The following is a 20,867-nucleotide window of genomic DNA, read 5'->3' as shown; positions in this document are numbered from 1 at the left end:
TCTTGGTCTGGTACCCCGGGCGAGGACGTCTCAGGTCTGCTAGGTAAAACTATGTCCTCTGGAACCTGAAAATGTGCATTGGGCAGAAGTTTAGCTTATTTAGGCAATTATAACTCAAAATGGGCATTTGTCTTTAGATATAAATGAAAGATTCCTTCTTAGAAAGTCAAATGAGTGGGTGGGCTGCTCAATGTACTTGATGAAAGCTTTAGTTGAAAATGACAATTGAGAGGAAATTGTGGAGAGGTGTCATACACATGGGGGAACTAAGTTTTCTATTGGTTCATGCATTCCAAGAAAATATATGAACCAAGGGAAAGCTTCGAGATCCTCCTTTCACTAGAAATTACTCCTCTACCAACCAAACCATTTCTCCCTTACTATCCACTCAGGATCTCACGAGCTTGGACCATGGGTTACAAAGATAATGCCTTATTTTTTCTTGATTTTTAATGGCTTTTTGCATACATCTTGGCTTTCCCATGTGTTAGCCAAGGTCCTCTTCTCAAGGCTTCAAAAGGACACATCAAGGTCATAGGGCCTTGATGCTCTTCTTGCTACATATCCTCTAACTGGAATCCTTGCTGCAGCTCCTTTGGTCTGACCAAGATCTTCTTTCTTTTTCTTTATTATTATTATTATTATTTCTTTCTTTTTTCCTTCTTTTTGGGACTTTGGGCCTTTATGGTCCTTCTTAACTTCATGAATTAGGCCTTCTTTTGTTAAGACCCATGATCTTTCTATACTTTTCATAGAATGAACTTTCTTGTAAAATTTTAGTCCTCAATAGATATAAAGTAAGAGAGTGTATAAGAGAAAGAAAGTTTCCACAAAAAAGGGAGAGACAGAAGTATCAAAGGAGGCAGAGTGAAAACGAGAACATTGAGAGAAGAGTGTGAACAATGTCTTTTTCTGTGCAATATTGGCCTCCTTAGGCAAGCTTGTATTGAGTTTTTTACCTCTATATCATATAATACAAAGTCTTCCTTCGTGATTCTCATCCTCGGACTGAACCCTCTCTTGTTGGTTGATTTCCTTACAAATTTATTGATTTAAGCCTAAATTGAATTGTACAAACTCACTATTCTGAGTGGGCCTGGGCTGTTAGATTTCTAGGTTCTTACATAAATTATTATTATTATTATTATTATTATAAGACATGCATTTCTCATTTTATTTTATTTTCATAAAATAAACCAGCTTGTTCTGAAGAAATAAAAAATGCAAACATACGATGTTTTACAGCATAGTAACATATTTTACAACCCCGCACTGAGCTAAACCCACATTTCTCATTTTGGAGATATCTGTTTTCTTTTTCTATATTCCAAAAGGAAAACGTCCGTCCAATTAGCAAGATATAAAAAGCAGCCGAAACAGAGAAGAATATTTAGGCAATGAGCAGGAAAATTACAACAAAAGAAATGTCATAACCCTGTACCCTAATCAAATCAAATCACAATTCACAGGGTCAAGACCACAAAACCCCAGACACCACACCTTTTGGAGCAGGGGAGAGAACCCATCAGCCACAAAGCCAGTATCTGGTAATGACTAAACCTATATAAGCTATACAAAATTCCATACAGGTATTGCTCTGTTCAACGTTGAACAAAGGAGGCATTGTAACTTCCTGCTCTTCGGCCCCTTTATCTGTGACTATACAGTATTACTTCTTTGAGTATGTGAGATATGGATCTTGCGCAATAGCTAAAACATCTGGCCTTTCAGCTTGGTTATATGTTAGACATCGACGAATTAATTCCTGTGAAAAAAAGATATATAAAAATCCATCATTAAGCTACTTAAATTCTCCCTACATTCTCATCTGCCATGGGAAAGTCAAGGTACTGAATCTCCCCAACTATTTAGAGTAACAAAAGTTTCAACAAGTTCCAGTTGAACCAACACTAAATGATTATTTCACTAATAGATTGAGCAAAAAGATTGTTTCTTTTCTTTCCCAAGCACTGAGCAAATGATTCATCAAAGGGCATAACTCACCTTTGCCTCATTTGAAACAGCAGGTCTAGAAGGGAATTCAACTTTCCGTGCTTTGATAATTGTGTCTTCACGTAGTATTCGTTCTTGTGTCTGGTCATGCCCAAAAGGACGTCTACCAAAAAGCATTTGGTAAAACAGTATTCCAGCAGACCAAACATCAACCTGATTTCCAAGAGATGTCAAGTTAAAAAAGCTCAAAACCAGGAAGAAACAAGGTGAAGGAGAAACAGTTTTAATTGTGTTTAGAAACCAAATGCATTAATAAGCTATCCTGTCAAGTAAAAACACTTCAGGTGAACTAACCAACTAATAAAGAGCTTCTCTGAAGGCACTTTTCCAGATTAGACTAACAATTAGTCAATTAAGAGACCAAAATACTCATTAAAAAAAAAATAATAATAATAATTATGAGACCAAAAAGAAATTCAAGATTAAAAAAAGAAAGAAAGTAGAACTCAGAGGCTAGGAAAGGCATTTGATCTCCACTGTATGAATCATAAGGAAATATGCAATTCAGAATATCCCTCACCTTCGATGATATGAGAGGTGTCTTGCTGAGCTCAAAGCACTCGGGAGGCAAATACCTGCAGGTAACAAAAAGAATAACTGGTAAGCATTACACCCTTATCCAAATAGCAAAAAACGATGTCATGAGGTAAATGAAAGATGTAGACCAATTCACAACGCACAACAAGCTTAAAATAGCCTAAAAATGATTTCTGTTTAAATCCTTCCCCCAAAGTAATCAGAATGATTACTAACAAACATTTGTTAATGACATTCATCTTCTAGTCAACAACAACAACAAAAACAAAACAAACAAACAAAAAAAACCCAACAACAACAAACAAACAAACACACCCACAGCTCAACCACAGTCAGACAGTAAAGAAGGTAGTTCTTAAACCTGGCTAACGCAAGTGAAGAAGTTGCATCAGAAGAAGGAGAGTTTGTCAGTTATTGATGTGCATTACTTCAAACAGGAGTAAAACAATTCAAATAATAAAAGCAAGCATAGATGCAGATCTGCATCACTCACCAATATGTTCCAGCTCCCTGTGATGTAAGTTCCATACCCTGGGATCCAACATCTTCTTCCACAATCTTGCTAAGACCAAAATCAGTCACTTTTGCAACACCAAGCTCATCAAATAGAACATTTCCAGGCTTCAAATCATAATGGATAATTTTCTGTGTTCTTTTGTTCAAGTATACAAGGCCATGAAATATCTGTACAATAATTATCCTAGCTTCCCTCTCAGGTAAAACAGGAGTTGCTTTAAGAACAGCATCAAGGTCTTTCCCTGAGAAAAATAAGTAAAAATAAAAGAGAAAAGGGGGTAAGGTGAGGCAAATTCAAATTCATGCCCATGACCAAAGCTAGGACCACCAGATAGATAAAATAGTGAGGACCTCCACATACCACTACAGTACTCTAAGATGGTGCAGAATGTATTCTGATCAATCTCAAAAATGTCCCAAAGCCTAACAATATGATGATGCACCAGCGTCTTGTGAATATTGTACTCCCGTATTGCATGTCGTATGTAACTTTGCTTCTTCTCTTCACTCCACTGAGCATTCAAACCATGAAGCTTACATGCAACGTATCTATGCTCTACCAAGTCATAAGCCTGCTGGAAATTTCTTACTTCAAATCACTGCAAAAAGGTTTATCTTTACGATTGCCACTACAGGCAAAGGAATGATCTAGACTTTTGTTTGAGTAACCAGAAGGCTGGTACAATTTTTGGTGGAAAATATTTAAATTTATCAAATATCATAATGATTCAGCAAAGTTCTGACCTTGTAAACCTCGCTGAATCCTCCCTTTCCAAGAAGGTTTAGAAGGGCATATCTATGGTTAAGAATCTGAAAGTTATTAAAACGAGAACCATCCTCATCTCTTATGCGTTTCATTTCACGTATGAGCCTTCCCTTCTCCAGTTCATAGCGATCCCTCTCACGAATTATTACTTCCTCCTCCTACAGAAAATCCAATCTCAATGACAATGGATGTACACGTATATTAAACAAAATCTTTGCAATCATTAATCATAACAGAGGTGAAATGGAATAACCAAATCAGTTGTACTTTAACAATTGATCTTACACGTTTGATGCTGGCTATACGGGATTTATAGATCTCATCTTGGATGAGAAAATCTTCTTCTTGTATTCCAGTTTCAGTATCAACCGTGTCTCCCTTATCTTCAAGAACCGTAAAGTTGCATTAGCACTCTGAAAGTCGCCAAATGACAAAGCTGTATGAAGATAATGACTATTGTGTATGTGGGTGTGGGTGTGGGTGTGGGTGTGGGTGATGTGTTTGTAAAAATATGTATCAAGAGGTAATTTAATTTAAAGTATGAACCAACAACTCCCTAAGGAGTTAGAGGATTGATCAGTCTAGGAAGGGGAGAGAAAAAAGGGTTTCACATACACAGCTATATGTAGGACCAAGAAAGCAGACAAGCAAACCAATTCAAATAGTGAAAGAGCCAATCATCCGTCCGTATATACACCAGGACAGAATTGTCACTCAAGGCAATACAACATGATCAATACTATTGTTTTTATATTGGTAAATTACACACGCCTAATGGTGTCTTGAACCCATGATTTCACCTTCACCTTGCTCTTTCAAGGGGAGGGAGGTGCCATTTGAGCTACAACAGGATCAATGCTTACGGGCCAGAAAAGACCATCAACAAAGGGAGGGAAGAGGAAAAACTTTAGTAGTACCAATTCTAAGAACACGAGCAAGCACAAAAGTAATTGTTTCTACCTAGATGGTAGTTGGTACAGGCATGCACAAGCCAGCTTGGTGCAGATACTAACTATGTGAGAGAAGGGACAAGAGGGGGAATTAACCAAGGTAGCCTAAATGAATAAGCACATGTCCAAATGATAAAATAGACCCAAGAGACTGTTAAAATAGTACTGGATCATAGACTCGCCACAGGTAGTACCAGAACAATGGGGAAGTAGGAATTGTTAAATTTCAAAATGGCAAAATTTACCAGACTGTCTTTTCTTCAATGATTTCCGCTGCCGCTCAATAGCCTCCTTAGCTTCAAGTAGGTGTCTCTAGTAAAAGGCATAACCGTGTTATTATAATGTCTTCTACAAATTATTAGCTTGGATTCATATTTTTGATGAAACTGAAAAATAAATGGAATTTTGGGCAGCAATTCTGTGACAATGGAGCTTTCAATAACGGCAGATAATAACAAATTACTGAAAAGCACTTATGTAAAACGTGTCATAGTGTTCTGCAGGCTGAGAACCATATCAACAGTTTCCTAATAAGAGAATCCCCCCCTCAGATATTCCTAGTAATCTAAGTTATACAAGTGAACTTCCAATTCCTTCAATTTCTCCACGATTAGCAAAAAATGACCTTTTAGATGTTAATCTTCTTGCTTTCTTTGTTCCGTTTTTTTTTTCTTCGCTATTCTTTAGCATACACCACCATGTAATAGGATAATGCTTTATTTTGGGCTTTTTAAATGGAATTCTAATACTCATATAATTATATACATATATATAAATCAAAGACAAAATGACAAATTCTGATTTATATATTAAAAACAAACATAAAACATAATCTAACAAGAATTTGGCAGTTAAAAGGGTTGATGACATTCTTGTAGAAACGCAATGAAGTACGAATTTCATTAGGGAATTATATATTTTTTAGTAAGTAAATAATTCAATTTGAAAAAAAGGGTTAAACCAGAATTACATATAAGACCATATTTGTCATAGGGAAAAAAGAGGGAGAAAGAGAAATATACAAAAGGAACTTATGGTGTATAGTGTATGCTGGATGTACACCCAAAGGATCCTTGGCAAAATACGAATACAATTAATCAATGATATCACAAATTGTTGGAGGTCTTTTTCTTTTTTTTTGATAGGTAATAATAGTTTTATTGATAATAAAAGCACAATGAATTTACGATAGTAAACTCACTGTACTAAAAAGAATACAAACCAATCAAAAAGAGAGACTAACAGAATTAAGAAAGTCAAACAAAGAATGACAATGCGTAAACCCCCAAATCCGAGACCACTCAAACAATGTCCTAAGTAGCAAAGACTTCACACAGTCTACAAGTTTCTTAGTTTCCTCAAAAGTACGGGCATTGCGTTCCTTCCAAATTAGCCACATAAGACATGCTGAAACCATATTCCACACTTTTGAAGTATGACTCCCCAACCAATTCCACCATGCAGTAAGAAGAGAAACAACATTCTTCGGCATCACCCACTAAACTGTAAACAAACGAAGGACTTCACTCCACAAGGTATAAGCATACTTACAATGGATCAATAAATGATCCACAGTTTCCTCTTCACATCAACAAAGGCAACACCAATTCACAAGAGATAACTTCTTCTTAACAAGGTTGTCTATAGTAAGAAGCCCACCCGTAGTAGTTGTCCATTAGAAGAAAGCTACCCTTTTAGGTACCTTAACACACCAAATGCTCTTCCAAGGAAAAGACACCAACGGGACTGCTAGCAATGAAGTATAGAAAGAGCGCACATCAAAAACACCACTACGATTCAATTGCCATATCATGGTATCATCACCCCCCCTAGGTAACTTGGAGGAGATATACGCAAAGAAATCATAAAAGATCCCTGTCTCCAAGTCTTGAAATGCACGACAGAAACGAAAGTTCCAACTTCTACCACCCCTATCCGGAGCATAATCAACCATTTCAGAAATCATAACTTCCTTGTTCACAGCAATAGCAAACAGTGCCGGATATAAATCTTTCAAGGCAGTGGGACTACTCCAAGGGTCATGCCAGAATCTGATACGAAAACCCTCACCCGCCGCATACAACGCATGACCAAAGAAACTCTCAGCCCCCTTCCTAATGTTCTTCCACATACCACAACCATGTGTCCCTTTAACAACTCTAGTACACCATCCCCCACTAGCCTCCCCATATTTGGAAGCTATAACCTGCCTCCATAAACGTGGGACCTCATTCCCAAATTGCCAGAGCCACTTCCCAAGCAAAGCTTGGTTAAACAACCCAATTTTCCATATCCCCAAGCCACCAGACTCCACTAGCCACACAACTTTCTCCCAAGCAACATGTCCGCCACATGTTGTGGAATAGTGAACAAAGATAAATAATAATAAGTAGGGAGACTTGATAAAGTACTCTTCAATAAAGTAAGTCTACCTCCTTTTGACAAATATAACTGCTTCCAACCTGCAAGCTTTTTTTCCATCCTTTCAATGATAGGGTTCCAGATTGAGGAATCCTTATAATGTGCCCCCAAAGGCATCCCCAAATAAGACATGGGTAAACAGCCTACCTTACAACATAAAATACAAGCTAAGGCATCCAAGTTCCCAACCTCACCCACCGGCACAATCTCACTCTTACCAACATTTACTTTCAGTTTTGTGATAGCTTCAAAGAAAATTAGAACCATACGAATATGTAATAATTGCTGGAGGTCAACTCACATCCAAAGATCTCCAATAAAATAAAGATCCCACAAACTGAGATTGGAGGCCCTCTATGTATAAATACACATCTTTGGACGTCCTCCTATTTCTCCCCCTCCATACATTCCACATTAAGCAAAAAAGAACAACCTTCCATCCAAACTCTACACCAGAAGGTCTTAGAGCTCCATCACTAACACAGAAACACTCTTATCACCTGATCACTACCTTAGAAATTCACCCCCAGTCAACAATCCACACAAAAGACACTATCTATGTAGGAATTTTTACCCTCCATACTGGCTTCCAAAGAAACCTAAGGATGCAACACCTCTCAAAGCCTCACAAAACTATTGGAAACTAAAGCACCATTCTTATCCAATTGCCAGTGGATCTTATCCTCCATACCCACATAAGTCCTAGCTGAGTTCAGCAATTCAAATAAATTGGAGAACAATTCCAGCTCCCATTCTTAAGCCAGTCAGCTGGTCTTACAATTATAGGAATCCAGTGTACAACACCATTCCATATCTCCACGTAATCCAATATTATTAGCAGCTAACTAGCATCTTGATACTCTGATTAATGCTTTCTTTAATTAATGATGGAAAACATCCACACATACTATTGTATGCTATGTCATAAATACCCCAACATATGGCTTATGATTATAACTAAAGCTAAAGCAAATTCAATTGATGTCACTAGCACTTTCTCAGTAATATGTTTAGAACTTCGAAAAAGAGTAAATATAACAACTATGCATCTGGAGTTTTCACCTATATAATTTTCCTGGACCATATGACTTTTTTAATACCAAATCTATAACACTTTAACTATTACTTCCTATGCAAATAAAAATAAATAAATAAATAAAGAACAAGAAGAAGAAGAAGGTTCAGTGGCCCTCATAAATGTAAAAAAAATTAATAATAATTAATTGATCTAATTATGGAAATGAAAAAGACATAGCAAAAAGGTTACAAAAATTGCTATTGGCCATCACACGGGATTCAAACGCTATCAATTATTCAATATGATCACAAAAGATGATCATAACACGGGTTCAATCATATGGGATTGAAATCATAACATGAGTTCAACCTAGCCCTCCAACTCTTATCCTTAAGATCCTGACATGAATGGATGACAGCCACAGAACGGTATTCTTTTTCAAATTTACTTGAGCTGATTGATCTTTATAATTGTCATTGATAGTTGTTGGTTTATCTCTTATATACTTTCCATGTACAAGGTTCCCTATTGCTCTTTCTTAATGAATTATTTACTTACTAAAAAAGAAAACTCTTATGGGGTGGAGATGTCATTGGATTCAAACAAAATTGGCACATGAAGAAAATTAAGAAGTTACCAAATTTATTGAAGTAAAAATAAAGACTAGAAACAGCATACAAGATGAGCATTGAGATCTTTTAACACTTGCCCTTCTTCCCATGTCTCCGATATGACAGTTCCAGCTCTGCAATCCACAAGAGAACATGATCAATTTGATACAAAGAAAAATATGGAAATATGCGCAAAGATTAGGAAAGTTCCAATTTATTTGGAAAAATGACTTTCTTCAGCATTGAAGGCTGCAAGAAATCTCCCCCAAACCTCCCCCCCCCCCACCCCTCCCCAAAAAAAGAAAAAAGCCTACATGAACACTCTCTAAGACGGTAACAATATGAAATATATATATATATATATATACACACACACGCTATTATTGAAGCAAGAAGGAGCTAGTTTATATATCAAAATATTTCAAGAATATGGTCTAATTTTAAACTGCTTAGCACGTCAGGGGTGAATGCCCCTAAATTACTCAGCAACTAGTTTTGGCAGGTGGGGTTAGTGCCCAAAGGTTTCACTGGCTAGAAGTCCAAACGTCTCTTTTCTAAAAAAGTTCCCTACATTATCATTTTTCTTTTAAGTTTAATTTTATTATTTTAGAGGTAATCTGGTAATTGCTGGAATGGACTACACCAAAAGCCCATGAGTCATTTTATGTTTTGGATCTTGGTTTCAGAGTTTCCAAATTACTTTTATGTTTAGTAAGGAATCCTGCTACCTGTCTGGAAACATTTAACAATAGCCTATGCAAAAAAGCATCTATGTCACGTGATCGCCTTCTCCTTCCAAGGGGTGGTCAATTAAGAAACTTAGGTTTAATTGCGTATGCTTTATCTTTTCTTTTTCTTTTTTGATTCACTGTTGAGCTAAAATTACAAATATTAGTTACAAGCTACAATATCACCACAAATTTTGATGGTAAACTTCACCCCAATACGTAACTGACATAGGTCTCCTCTAGGGAACAAAGATTAAAAAGAAAGATTGGAAGGAAATTATGTGGAGGGGCAGCAACAAAGCATATGATATATAGCATGTACTGCTCATTATTTTATTTTTTCAAAAATATGATTATTAAAGTCAAATCTCTACAAAATGATGGCTAAATAAACTTTACATGGTTGCTTTTGTTTTTCTTTGATTTCTTTCTGCAATCATATATAATTAATACTAAGTTTCCACTTTCCATTTTGACAATATTCTCTCGTACTCTCTCATTCATCATTATCACCAAACAAAGCATTCCAAATTTATTCCGTGTACAGTTATTAGAAGCTAAATCAATTAATGTAGTACCTGATTACACCCACATTGCCAAGTCTCAAAGAGTCCTGCCGTACCTTCATCCTAGCTTCTTGTCTCTCAGCTTTTGAAACAGATATCAGTAGATCAGATATTATTTTGATTCTCTGCATAAGAGTGGACAACAAAAATACAAGGAGAAAACCGAAATCAGTTACGGTCACAAGAACGTGCCAACCAAATAACTAGTGGACACTTACCCAAAAAATAAAAGAGCAACTAGTGGACATTACACGGTGCATCTTGTCTCAAAGCCATGGAAGATATAGAAACCTTGTTCTAAGATGTTTTAGAAAGCCTTTTTTAAAATTTTTTTTTTTTTTTAAAAAAAAAAAGCCCAGGATAGAATTTAATGATTTTATCCCACCAAACTAGCTTTACTGCTGTTCCTTCAAAAATCCCTCAAGTGTGAAAAGAAACAATCATAAAAGACAAGATTCATAGTAAAATACATCAGCCAATATTAGTTGCAATTTTCCGAAGAATCAAGCAACCCCCCCCCCCCCAAACCCCCGGGGCTGGGGGGGGGGGGGGGGGGAAGGAATCACAATAAGTGTTAAAAGAATCAATATAAACAATAATTTTTTATAAGCCAAATACATTTCAAAAATACAGCGATGTGGGAAAAATCAATAAAGGCATTTAATTTAAATATGTAACAAATCAATCATAATCTTAAGTTTTATGGAAAACACTAAGATTATCATTGCATGCTTGCCTAAAGTTTCTTGCATGGCTGGAAATGAAAAGGATGAGCTTAACTCTATGCTCGACTCTGCCCTTATAGATCAACAGATCATCAATAACTATCAAGGTTGGAGCTTTTTCAGTAAAAATAATTTGGATGTTTTCATTTCCATCTCAGGCTTATTTCCTTTTTACAGGAAAAGTTCCCATCCTTCTAACCTTTCTCTAGAGTCAATGACAATTCATAGATATTAGCTTGACATCATAAAATATATATATATTAAAAAATCAACACAGAGCTTTATTTCTTCTATAGTTTATCCCAATTGAATTAGAAGTAGATATACTTTTCCCCAATAATTGAATTTCACATCATCATCAACTACAGATGAATAGTAAATAAGATTACTAGACTCTTTATGAATAGGATTCGAAGTCATTTACTCTTTCTATGTACTCGTTGATGGAGTTTCTAAACTCTTTACAGTTTTGCCGCTAATGTCACGGCTTGTATCTCTTTTCATTCTCTTTTTCTCCCTTTTCACTTTGCTGTTTTCTTTTTAGTTTTGTATACTTCCTGGTTACGCTTTCAATTTCAAATGAATTGCATTTATACTTATCCAAAAAAATTTCTTAGAAATTAAACAATCACAAACCATTGTGTCTTATGCATAAAAGTTTTTTTTTTTTTAGAAAAAAAAATGGTAACTTTCAATGCATTCTATAAGCCCAATTAAAAATCGACACATTAAGTTCTTGATGTAAGATAATCTAGGTCAAAGCATGGAAGCAGAAAGCTTGTTTCATCTTGGTACACTAAATCTAAGAACTTTTTTTTCTTTTGGATAAGTACTGAATCTTTTTTGATAAGTAACTGGAAAATATTATTCAAAAGAGAAGAAAAACAGCACAACCACTGTACACTAGTTACATGGATTGTCAAAGAGTCAATGAAAAGTACTTAAGTCCAAAAAATCTAGCATAGTTGAGAATGAATGACTACTTAAAGCAGCCATCCAATCATACAGAGTATGAAATAATAACGGTTTCATCTCTGAGGGTAAGCAGTCTATTCCTTCAAACGTGCAATTATTACATTTTCTCCAAAGAAGCCACATATCACATGGAGGTATAGTACCCCAAATATCCACATTGCGATGCCCACCAAATCCCCTTTTCCAACACTCCAAAGAATTGCAAGCCAAAAATGTGTAGAATGAATATATCAACAACTGAAGGCATGTTCACAAGAAAAAAAGGGAAAGTAAGAACTCAGGAAAATTAAAGTGAGTGATATCTATCCAAAATAAATAATAAAGCAAATGACACCATTGTGGTGCAACCATTGTGTGGATAGATTAAGTTGGGGGAGGGGGGTCAAACTTGGGAGTATAGACTACCTCTCCATTGGAGAGACCAAGAGATGCCAACTGACCTAAGCATCCTTATAATTAAAGGAAAACTCAAGAATAAGAGTCCATTGTAATTAATTACATTATTAGTTTTTTTTTTTTTTTACTTTATTGGGGCTTTTTTTTTCTTCAGTTAGAGGGTCTTTTGTAGTTCTATAATTGTCAGATGTGAGTTATAGCTGTGGGCCTTATATTTTTTTTTAATAAGTAACAAAAAATTTATTAGGAAAAAAAAAACAAAAAACAAAAAACAAAACAAAAACGAACCTTGTACACCGACGGTGTACTAAGAGAGAAGCACAATCAATTTAAAGTACAATGATCAAACAAATGTAAGAGAGAAAAAAAAAAAAAAAAACAAGAAGAAGAACAAGGCGGAGAGAGTAAAGCAGTACTTCAATCCAACAAAGTACGGAGGAGGAAGGCTTTAATTTCTAGGATATTTCAATTCAATTAGGATTCTGTTTATTAGTCAATGTAGAAGTTCTAATTCTATTAGGAAAATTTAAGATTTAGAATCTATGTAAGCGTATTATTATAATACGCAAATATATGGAGTTGATTATTAAAAATATTGTGTTTTGAGCATTATGACACGTTACTCTTATTATGTTTTTTTTTTCCTTTTATGTTCTCTCTCTCTTATTTTTTTATATTCAGTCTCAATACTAACGACACTGTTCACATGCATTGTTCACATATTGAAGGCAAATTCAATTTTAGTTTCTTCTCACCTCTTTTGCAACCCTAAATCAAACCTATTCTCTTACCTACCAAAATCCTAGTCATTCTTGAACCGTAACTCTTCTTTCTAGTGTTCTAAAACCTAAATCCACATATTTTCCTAAACAGAAACCCACACAACACACAAGCATATATAGACAGATTTCCTAAATCTGCCGGGTGTCAACCATTGTGGTTGATATAATATATGCATACATTCATATCTTCTCAGTTTCCTTGTGCAACTGTTGTCATACCTAATCCAGTATGGCTCTTCTGTAAGAGTTTAGCAAAATTTTGGTGTCGCTGCACTCTTCATCTTGTGCACATCTTTTAGTTTTCGTTGGAAACCAAATGAACCACATTGTTTGACAATATGTAAAACACCATTTTTTAATTGAGAAAGGTCATAAAACAAGAGAATCCTATATAAAATTAGAAGTTGAAAATTCACAATCAAGGCCCTTAATAAACAAACCTTAGGCTTCATTTGCTGTTCATGATCTTTGAGGTCCTTCAATTCCTGCCAGAAATCACAATTAAAAAAGAAACTTCATTAAACAAAAAGAAGGTGCTGTATCACAGTCTCGCAAAAGAACAAAGTCATTCTAAAAGACTAATGTCAAAAAATTGGTACCAGTTTAAAATATAAATTGTATTGCCCTATAACATGTATAGTAAGTTTTTCACAACTATTGACTGCCATTATACTACCTTTTCTAACTGGCGGCAAAGAGTTTGATAATCAGTGGCCTCTTGATGTGATTTACGCAATTCCTCCTCTAGCGCTGCAACTTTTGCTCGTAAAGATGCAACCTCCTCCTAATTAAATTTGACAAAAAATAAATTGAAAAGTGAGATAAAAGTCTTCTTCTTATTCTGCTTATTCTTCTTCTTTTTTGCATCTAAGATATACTTAATAAATCACAGCTCTTCCTTTTTTTGATAATTCAATAGTTGGGTAAGGGGAAATTTGAAGCCTAGAAGTCTCCATTTAAAACACCAAGAGGTGCCCGTTGAGCAACAAAGTTCTTGGCATAAATGACAGCTCTTCCTTTTAAAATAATTTTTTTTAAAAAGTCAAGTAGTACGCATACAAAATTTCCTCCTTTTTGGTTTATTTAATATTATTTGGCAAAACAGCAGCAGAACATATTTTTAAAACATAATTCCAAAACAATTACAATACACCAAAAACCCTTCATCTAACCTCTAATGGAGAGCGATTCTCACTCCAAAACTGCTCTTTCGGCTTGCCGTCCTGCTAAAATAAGAGGGGAAAGGGAATGCCAATTAAATGAACAGCCAAAATTTAAAGTTCTATTATTATTATTAGTAAATGACACACACCTAGTGGTTTTGGAACCCACAATCTCACCCTCCACAATGCTTGCAGTTGGAGGAAATACCATTCAAACTAGAGGTAATTGGTAAAAACTTAATGTTACTTTCTACCAAGCATCCCTAAAAATAAGAACACAGTACAAGCAACATCTAACACATTCCATGTCCTTTTATACACACTTTTCATCTCCTTGCACATATTGAGGCTCCAAAATGATCACAAAGACATATAGCAAACACCAACCCCCATACCTGTCATTTTCAGTACCTAACTGCGGCTTTCTATGTTAATCCACTTTCTTTTATTTTACTCAAACACAACATCAATCATGAGAGCTGTGGAAAAAGTTCCCATAATATTCAAAAGTTAAAGAAAAACGTCCCTTCCTATTCTACCTAGAGGAGGCCAGTTTAAAAACTTTCCTAAGCATTTTCCACCCACCTAAGAGTTTCTAAATTGTAAGAGCAAGACATATCAAATCCTGTTAATTTCAGCATCCATATTAACAGTATATATTTCACTGCTTTCTCGCTTATCTGGTAACATAAATTTAATTTTGAACAAACTCTAAAGCCAAAAATTGTCTCATTACAAGTAATTACCAGCCAATGAAGTAAATATCATCTGGTTGAACAAGGTATTGCAAATTGCTGCTCCAATAATAATCCTTTTTAATAGGTTTAATCATAATCAATGTCCGGTCATAACAAAATCATTAATGTTCAAATTGTCATTCAAATTATACAGATAATTTGTAATTTTCTCTTACAAATTAATTAATTAATTAAAAATCGAGATAATGAAATCAATGACAATAAGATGAAGCTGAGGGTGAGGGTGACAAAAATTACAAATAAGATAAGGAATTAAATAAAAACAGTTCAGACCAATGAGCATACCTTATGATATGAGTTCTCATGCTGACCATTTGAAGGTGAACAAGTTGAAGAAGAAATCTGTGATTTTGTCTGATCATTAGCTCTAGAACCACGCCCCCGACCTGAAACAGAGTGCCCCCTTCCGCGACCTTGTTTTTTTCTATTTAAATCAGAATTGGCCTTGGACTCCACGTTTTCAACAACCATTTGCTTCCCATCACCCATTGCCTGAAAGGTTTTTTCCCCACCCATTGCCCATTAGTATGCAATCCATTTTCTTTCAAGAAACTTAGTGGAAGCTTGTGTGTGTGTGTGTGTGTGTGTGTGTGTGTGTGTGTGCCCGCATGTGTGCAAGCTTGTATAATTGCAAAAACTCATCCTGCAGATCACCTAAGCTTTTGCAATGGCCTGCTCCTTGAAAAGAGAATCAGAATACTCTTTCTTCAACAATCCACATTAGCATTCCATAAAAACAAACAACCAAGCCTTAGTCCCAAAATTAGCATTCATAAATGTATTTCTTATTTGGGTGCATTTGACACTTTATTCATTTATATTGATAAGTAGGATTTGTTTTATTGCAAAAAGACTACTCCATGTACAAAGGACATAGAGTAACCTAAAAAATACACAAGAATAGAATTATGGAAAAATAAAAAAACTCTATAACCTCAGGGAGAGAACTAGTACTAGTGAATCCCCATGCTCTAGACCAATCAAATAAAGAACCACAAAACAGAGATACCAACAGAGCATTTGAGACTTTCATTTTGAAAGCATTAATTTTACATTTAATGCATCCACTATCAATTTACCATTTAAATTGAGTTTTACCCAACATTGACTTCAATCTTTTTAATATGCGATGTTTCAAGTGACCTTTCTATTTTTGAAACTACACCTTTGTGTATGTGTGTGAGCGCGTGTGCGCACATATGCGTGAGTGCGTGCGCACGCATGTGTGAGTGAGTGTGTTTAAGAACTTTGAGGTAATGTTGATACACACACACACATGGAGAGAGAGGCTACAAAACAAGCAACTTCAAGCAGTAAGCCACATTACTCAACCAAAAAAAAATAGCTATACAAAATTTTCCACCAAATTAATTCATCCAAACAAGAACCTACCTCAACATTTTCAAAAACAGTTGATTTATCATCTTCTTGAAGTTTACGGTGCTTTTGAGTGTTTGCTTGTATTAGAAACTTTCCTCCATTCTGACAGGTCAATTTTATCAGTCAGAAAACTGAAATTAACAGTCACATATTTGTGAATATGTGGCCCACAAATTATAAAATTTGACCCAAAAATAATATCTTCCAGCAGACCAAATGTGACAAACGCTTTCTTTTTTATCAAATAGTTAAATGTATCTAAAGGGGTTTGAACTCACAATTTCACCCTCCACCTTGTTCTCATGGGAGGAGAAAGTACCTTTTTATCTAAAGTTCATTGGCAATTTTTTTTTTTTTTTGGAAAAAGTTTATTAAACAAAGCCACTTCATGCAAAGAATGAAGTAGCAAAATACAAAATATATACAGAAAAACAAACTATGTACAAATCGTTGGGAACTAATTATGACCACACGAATAAAATAATTAACATTGCAGCAGTTATTGCTGTGAAAATACATATAAAATTCTAACATAAAAAGGAAAACTAACTGGTAATGCTTCTGAAAACAAGATCTGCAAAACACATGGGCACGAAGCCCATACGTGGGCACATCCCTAAGCAAGTAAGGAAACCACCACATAAACAAAAATTCCCATAAATTCAAATGATCATGCATGTTTATTTCACGGGCAGTGATCCACAGTCAATCATCGCAAAGTTCCCACCATATTAACTCATCAAAACAAGAACCTACCTCAACACGTTCAAAAACATTTGAATCATCGTCTTCTTGGATTTTTTGGCGCTTTTGTGTGTTGGCTAGTATTAGAAACTCCCCTCCATTCTGGCATAGAACAATGCCATCAAAGATAGAAAAAAAACATAATAACAGTAATATACTCATTCAAGTGTATTTATGAATATATACGCATGTTTATGCCTATGAATATATGTATATCCATGGGTATGGTGAATCAAATCATAAACATGACAAGCATTAATAACATGACAAAATATGCAACATTAATTGCCAAGAAATTACATATTAATTTTAACTTAAAAAGGAAAACAAATTATGAAAGTTTCTATAACTACAAGATTACAAACATATTCGCAGATAGGTCACTATGGCATACTCCTAAGCAAGCATAGAACCATCCCATAACCTAAAATTTCAATTTTTTTATTTTTATAATACATATGGAACCCTTCTAAAGAAGAGCCTTTGGACTTGCCTCTAGCCAGTAAAACCTATGGGACAACTGACCCCACCCACCAGAACCAGTTGACAATAAACGCAAATAGCCGTGCACATGACGTCAAGAAATTACGAGTTAATTCCACAATCAATATCATCCATATCACCCTTAAATAAACCATAGCACATTCAGTAAATTAATAATTAAAATCTTAGTTACTACAAATATTTTTTATCAGTATAATTCAAATACTCATGCAAAGTTTGTTACTTTGAGCCTTTAGCAAGATGCTTTTTCAAGATATAAATGCCCTGGGAATGGCGATGAAAGGGGTTAACTGGTTTATGCATCCTAAGATGCCAAAACTCCGATCCTACAAGCCCCTCAATCCAAAACCTTGAGATCCATATAATTTCATCGATTGGTGCAATATCTACACGCGTGCTTCGCAACAGCAACAGGGTCCTAGATCATACTTAGCAGGGATAAAATAGTCACTAGATCCATCATTGTGAATGACAAAATACCCTAGTTCAATTTTATCGATTCACAACACTAAATTATGCAATTGTAATACAAAAACTAAGACTGTAGTCTAAACTCTAAATCCAACACTATTGGTACCAACTTGTCTAACATTGTAATCATAAATTGATTGAATATATAACAACACATAACCAGTACATACAATAGATCCATAAAAAATTCAAATTCCAATGAATTAATCAACTGCAAGTTCAATTCAAATTCAATGTATTCACTCAATCACCAACCAGAACTACAGACATTGCTCTAGAACTGGACTATAGAGTCAAGAATCTCACATCATCGTCGTCGGAATCACTCGAACTCAACGAGGCGGCCAAGCCGTCAATTCCTCCGAATTTCGCAGTTGCTGCAGAAGAAACCGACTGCCAAGCGGGCTGCTGCTGCTGCTGCTGTGGCGGCAGAACCGGTTGTTGCTGCTGCTGAGGCGGCGGAGCAGAGGAAGGTTTGCCGATCATTCGAGCCTCGAGCTTGGCCATTTTAGTGGGCAAGGACTGGTCGGACTGGTTGGAAGAGTTGGAAGAGAAATGTAGAAGCATGTCCTCTGACATTGCTACTGTTTGTGTGTAGAGAGAGAGAGAGAGAGAGAGAGAGAGAAGAACAAACAGTGATTCTTCAGAGCATTTGAAGTAAACCCTAGAATTTCTACAATGTTTGGTTTGGGGATTCAGACTTTCAGTACATACACACAAAAACAAAACGAAAAACAAAAACAAAAAAACCAAAAGCAGTTTTTAGTCCTTTTGGAAGTAAACTCAACAAAACTAAAACACTTTTGAGAGAGAATTAGGGTTTGGGATTTGGGTAAAGGAAGGGAGGAGTGAATGAATCAAAGGGAATGAGGAGTGGAGAAAGGGATTTGGAATTGGAATTTGGAGAGGAGGGAAATGAAAACTGAATGAGAGGCCTTCTTTTTCTTTTTGTTTTTGTTTTTGTTTTTTTTTTTTGGGTGTGAAGTTGTGTTTGGTTTGGTGGTGACGTATTTTGGTTGAGGGTGTTGTGCTTCTTTTTTTGGGCAAGAAATTGGTTTCTACGGATTTGAAGAGAAAAATAAGGTAAGCAAAGACAAAGAAATGGAAATGTGGGGTGTGTGTAGTGCTAAGAGAAAAAAAAGGTAAGTTGGATTCAAAGGGAAGATGTGAAATTGGTGTGCCCTAAATCTAGGGATTGCAATTTGGGAATTTGGGTTTGGGAAAATAGGTTTTTTGGTGTTTAGTATGCCCTTATGGGCATTATTGTTTGTTAAACCCGTATGGGGAATCCTATGTTTTTGTGTGATTTTTTTAAGTTTTTGTTTGTGGAAATAGAAAACTTGATGAGTGAAAATTAAAAATTAAAAAATTGTAAAGAGTTTGACGAAATATTTGTGGGTTAGAAAAGTCAACACTTGCGTCATTGACCGTTTATTTTTCACTCCATGAATTAAAAATGGCGAGCTTGTATGATGAGATGGCAGGGGTCCCTTTATCTTCCCTTTTTTATGGTGTCTTCACGTCTTTACACGTGCAAGTTAGATGTTATTCCACATGCATGCGCCACACGCGCATCAATACTTTTCTAATTTCTCGCACAAAATGAATTTTTAAAAAACCTTATTCTCACACTTTTTGTGTGCTAAAAATACTTAGTATGCTCAAAAATTAGTGTAAGTTAAAGAAGTTTAAAATTTGTACTGTATATCCAAGAGTTAGGTCTTTTTAGATATAAACTACTGTAAGTTTTAAAAAAAAAACTTTCTCCCTTCTCTCTTCTCCCCGTGTGTGTTAAAAATACTTAATATTCTCAAAAATAAAAAAATAAAAAAAAAGTTTAATCTTTTACTTTAAAATAATAATATAAATAAAGTAAAAGGCAAAATACACGTCGAATTTGTTAAATCTTAGTTGTCTAAAGAAAATGAGAAAGCTTGTGAAGAGGGTTTTCTTCCTTCTTTTTTTTAAATAATAAAAATCTAAGTAGTTATAAGAAAGTTATTCACTTTTTTTTTTTCAAAATAATATGATAAAAAAAGAAAATGAGATAGAGATTTAATCTTAAGTAGGGTGTGCAGTCAACTCGCCAAAATTGACTCGATCCAACCCAACCCGTCAGTTTTTAGGACTTGATGGGTTAAGTGGGGTTACAAATTTTTTTTTTTAAGCAGGTCAGGTTGGGTCTAGGTCGTAAAATTCCAAACCCAACCCGACTCACTCATATATTTAACATATATTTAAAATATATTATATAATTAATAAATTTTTTTAAATAAGCAGTTCTTCCTCATATCCTATATAAAAGCCAATATTAATGTATATTAGTTCATATATTAATGTATAACTGAGAGTTGAAATATTAGTTCATATATTAATTTATATTTTATTTATCAACATAGGTGGCAAGTGTGATATATTTTTTTTTGCTAAATTTAATAATAATAGTAAAAAAAAAAATTTGTCCAACCCATGAGTTCAATCCGACCCATGTGGGTTGGGTTGGGTTGGACTTATGTAATAGGTTGAGTTGGGTTGAATTTTTTTTAACCCACCATGATGGGTTAAGTCAAAGAATTCCTTTAATCCGACCCAACTCAACTCATGCACACCATTCTTAAAGGGAGAAATCCAAGAGAATATGGAAATAAGCTCATTCCTATTACAAAGTGCAATCAATGGGGCAAATTTTGAAACAAAAAATTATATACTTGTAATCATAAAAAGAAACTCTAATGATTAAAAAGAGCTAAGAGCAACCTTCAACTCATAGAGAAAAGGGATAAGGAACCAAAGAGGGAAGGACTGAAGATCCTATAGGGCTTTAATAACATCGGTAGAGTCTC

At 35.1% G+C, this 20,867-nt stretch overlaps 1 protein-coding gene across 6 annotated transcripts; it reads right to left on the bottom strand.

Moving 5' to 3' along the window:
* Nucleotides 1-1,225: 1,225 nt before the first annotated feature.
* LOC142607616 (serine/threonine-protein kinase TOUSLED) lies at nucleotides 1,226-19,308 on the bottom strand. Of its 6 annotated transcripts, none has more exons than XM_075779166.1 (17): nucleotides 18,331-19,308; nucleotides 17,062-17,151; nucleotides 16,318-16,407; nucleotides 15,211-15,417; nucleotides 14,177-14,230; nucleotides 13,681-13,788; nucleotides 13,445-13,489; nucleotides 10,139-10,251; nucleotides 8,900-8,966; nucleotides 5,028-5,094; nucleotides 4,118-4,215; nucleotides 3,811-3,990; nucleotides 3,428-3,641; nucleotides 3,044-3,308; nucleotides 2,534-2,588; nucleotides 2,005-2,166; nucleotides 1,226-1,765 (listed from the first exon to the last, which is right to left on the bottom strand). In XM_075779166.1, the coding sequence occupies exons 1-17, from the start codon at nucleotides 18,601-18,603 to the stop codon at nucleotides 1,670-1,672; spliced, it is 2,184 nt and encodes a 727-aa protein (XP_075635281.1). In that variant the 5' UTR covers nucleotides 18,604-19,308; the 3' UTR covers nucleotides 1,226-1,669. The 6 variants fall into 6 exon arrangements, with proteins under 6 accessions (XP_075635281.1, XP_075635282.1, XP_075635283.1 ...); XM_075779167.1 differs by having other exon boundaries at nucleotides 3,428-3,638; XM_075779168.1 differs by having other exon boundaries at nucleotides 14,177-14,227.
* Nucleotides 19,309-20,867: the final 1,559 nt, after the last annotated feature.

The sequence above is a fragment of the Castanea sativa genome, chromosome 8 (genome assembly GCF_040712315.1).
Source record: "Castanea sativa cultivar Marrone di Chiusa Pesio chromosome 8, ASM4071231v1".
Classification (NCBI taxonomy): domain Eukaryota; kingdom Viridiplantae; phylum Streptophyta; class Magnoliopsida; order Fagales; family Fagaceae; genus Castanea; species Castanea sativa.
Note: the sequence above shows the minus strand (reverse complement) of the source record. Positions and strands in the feature narration are given on the sequence as shown.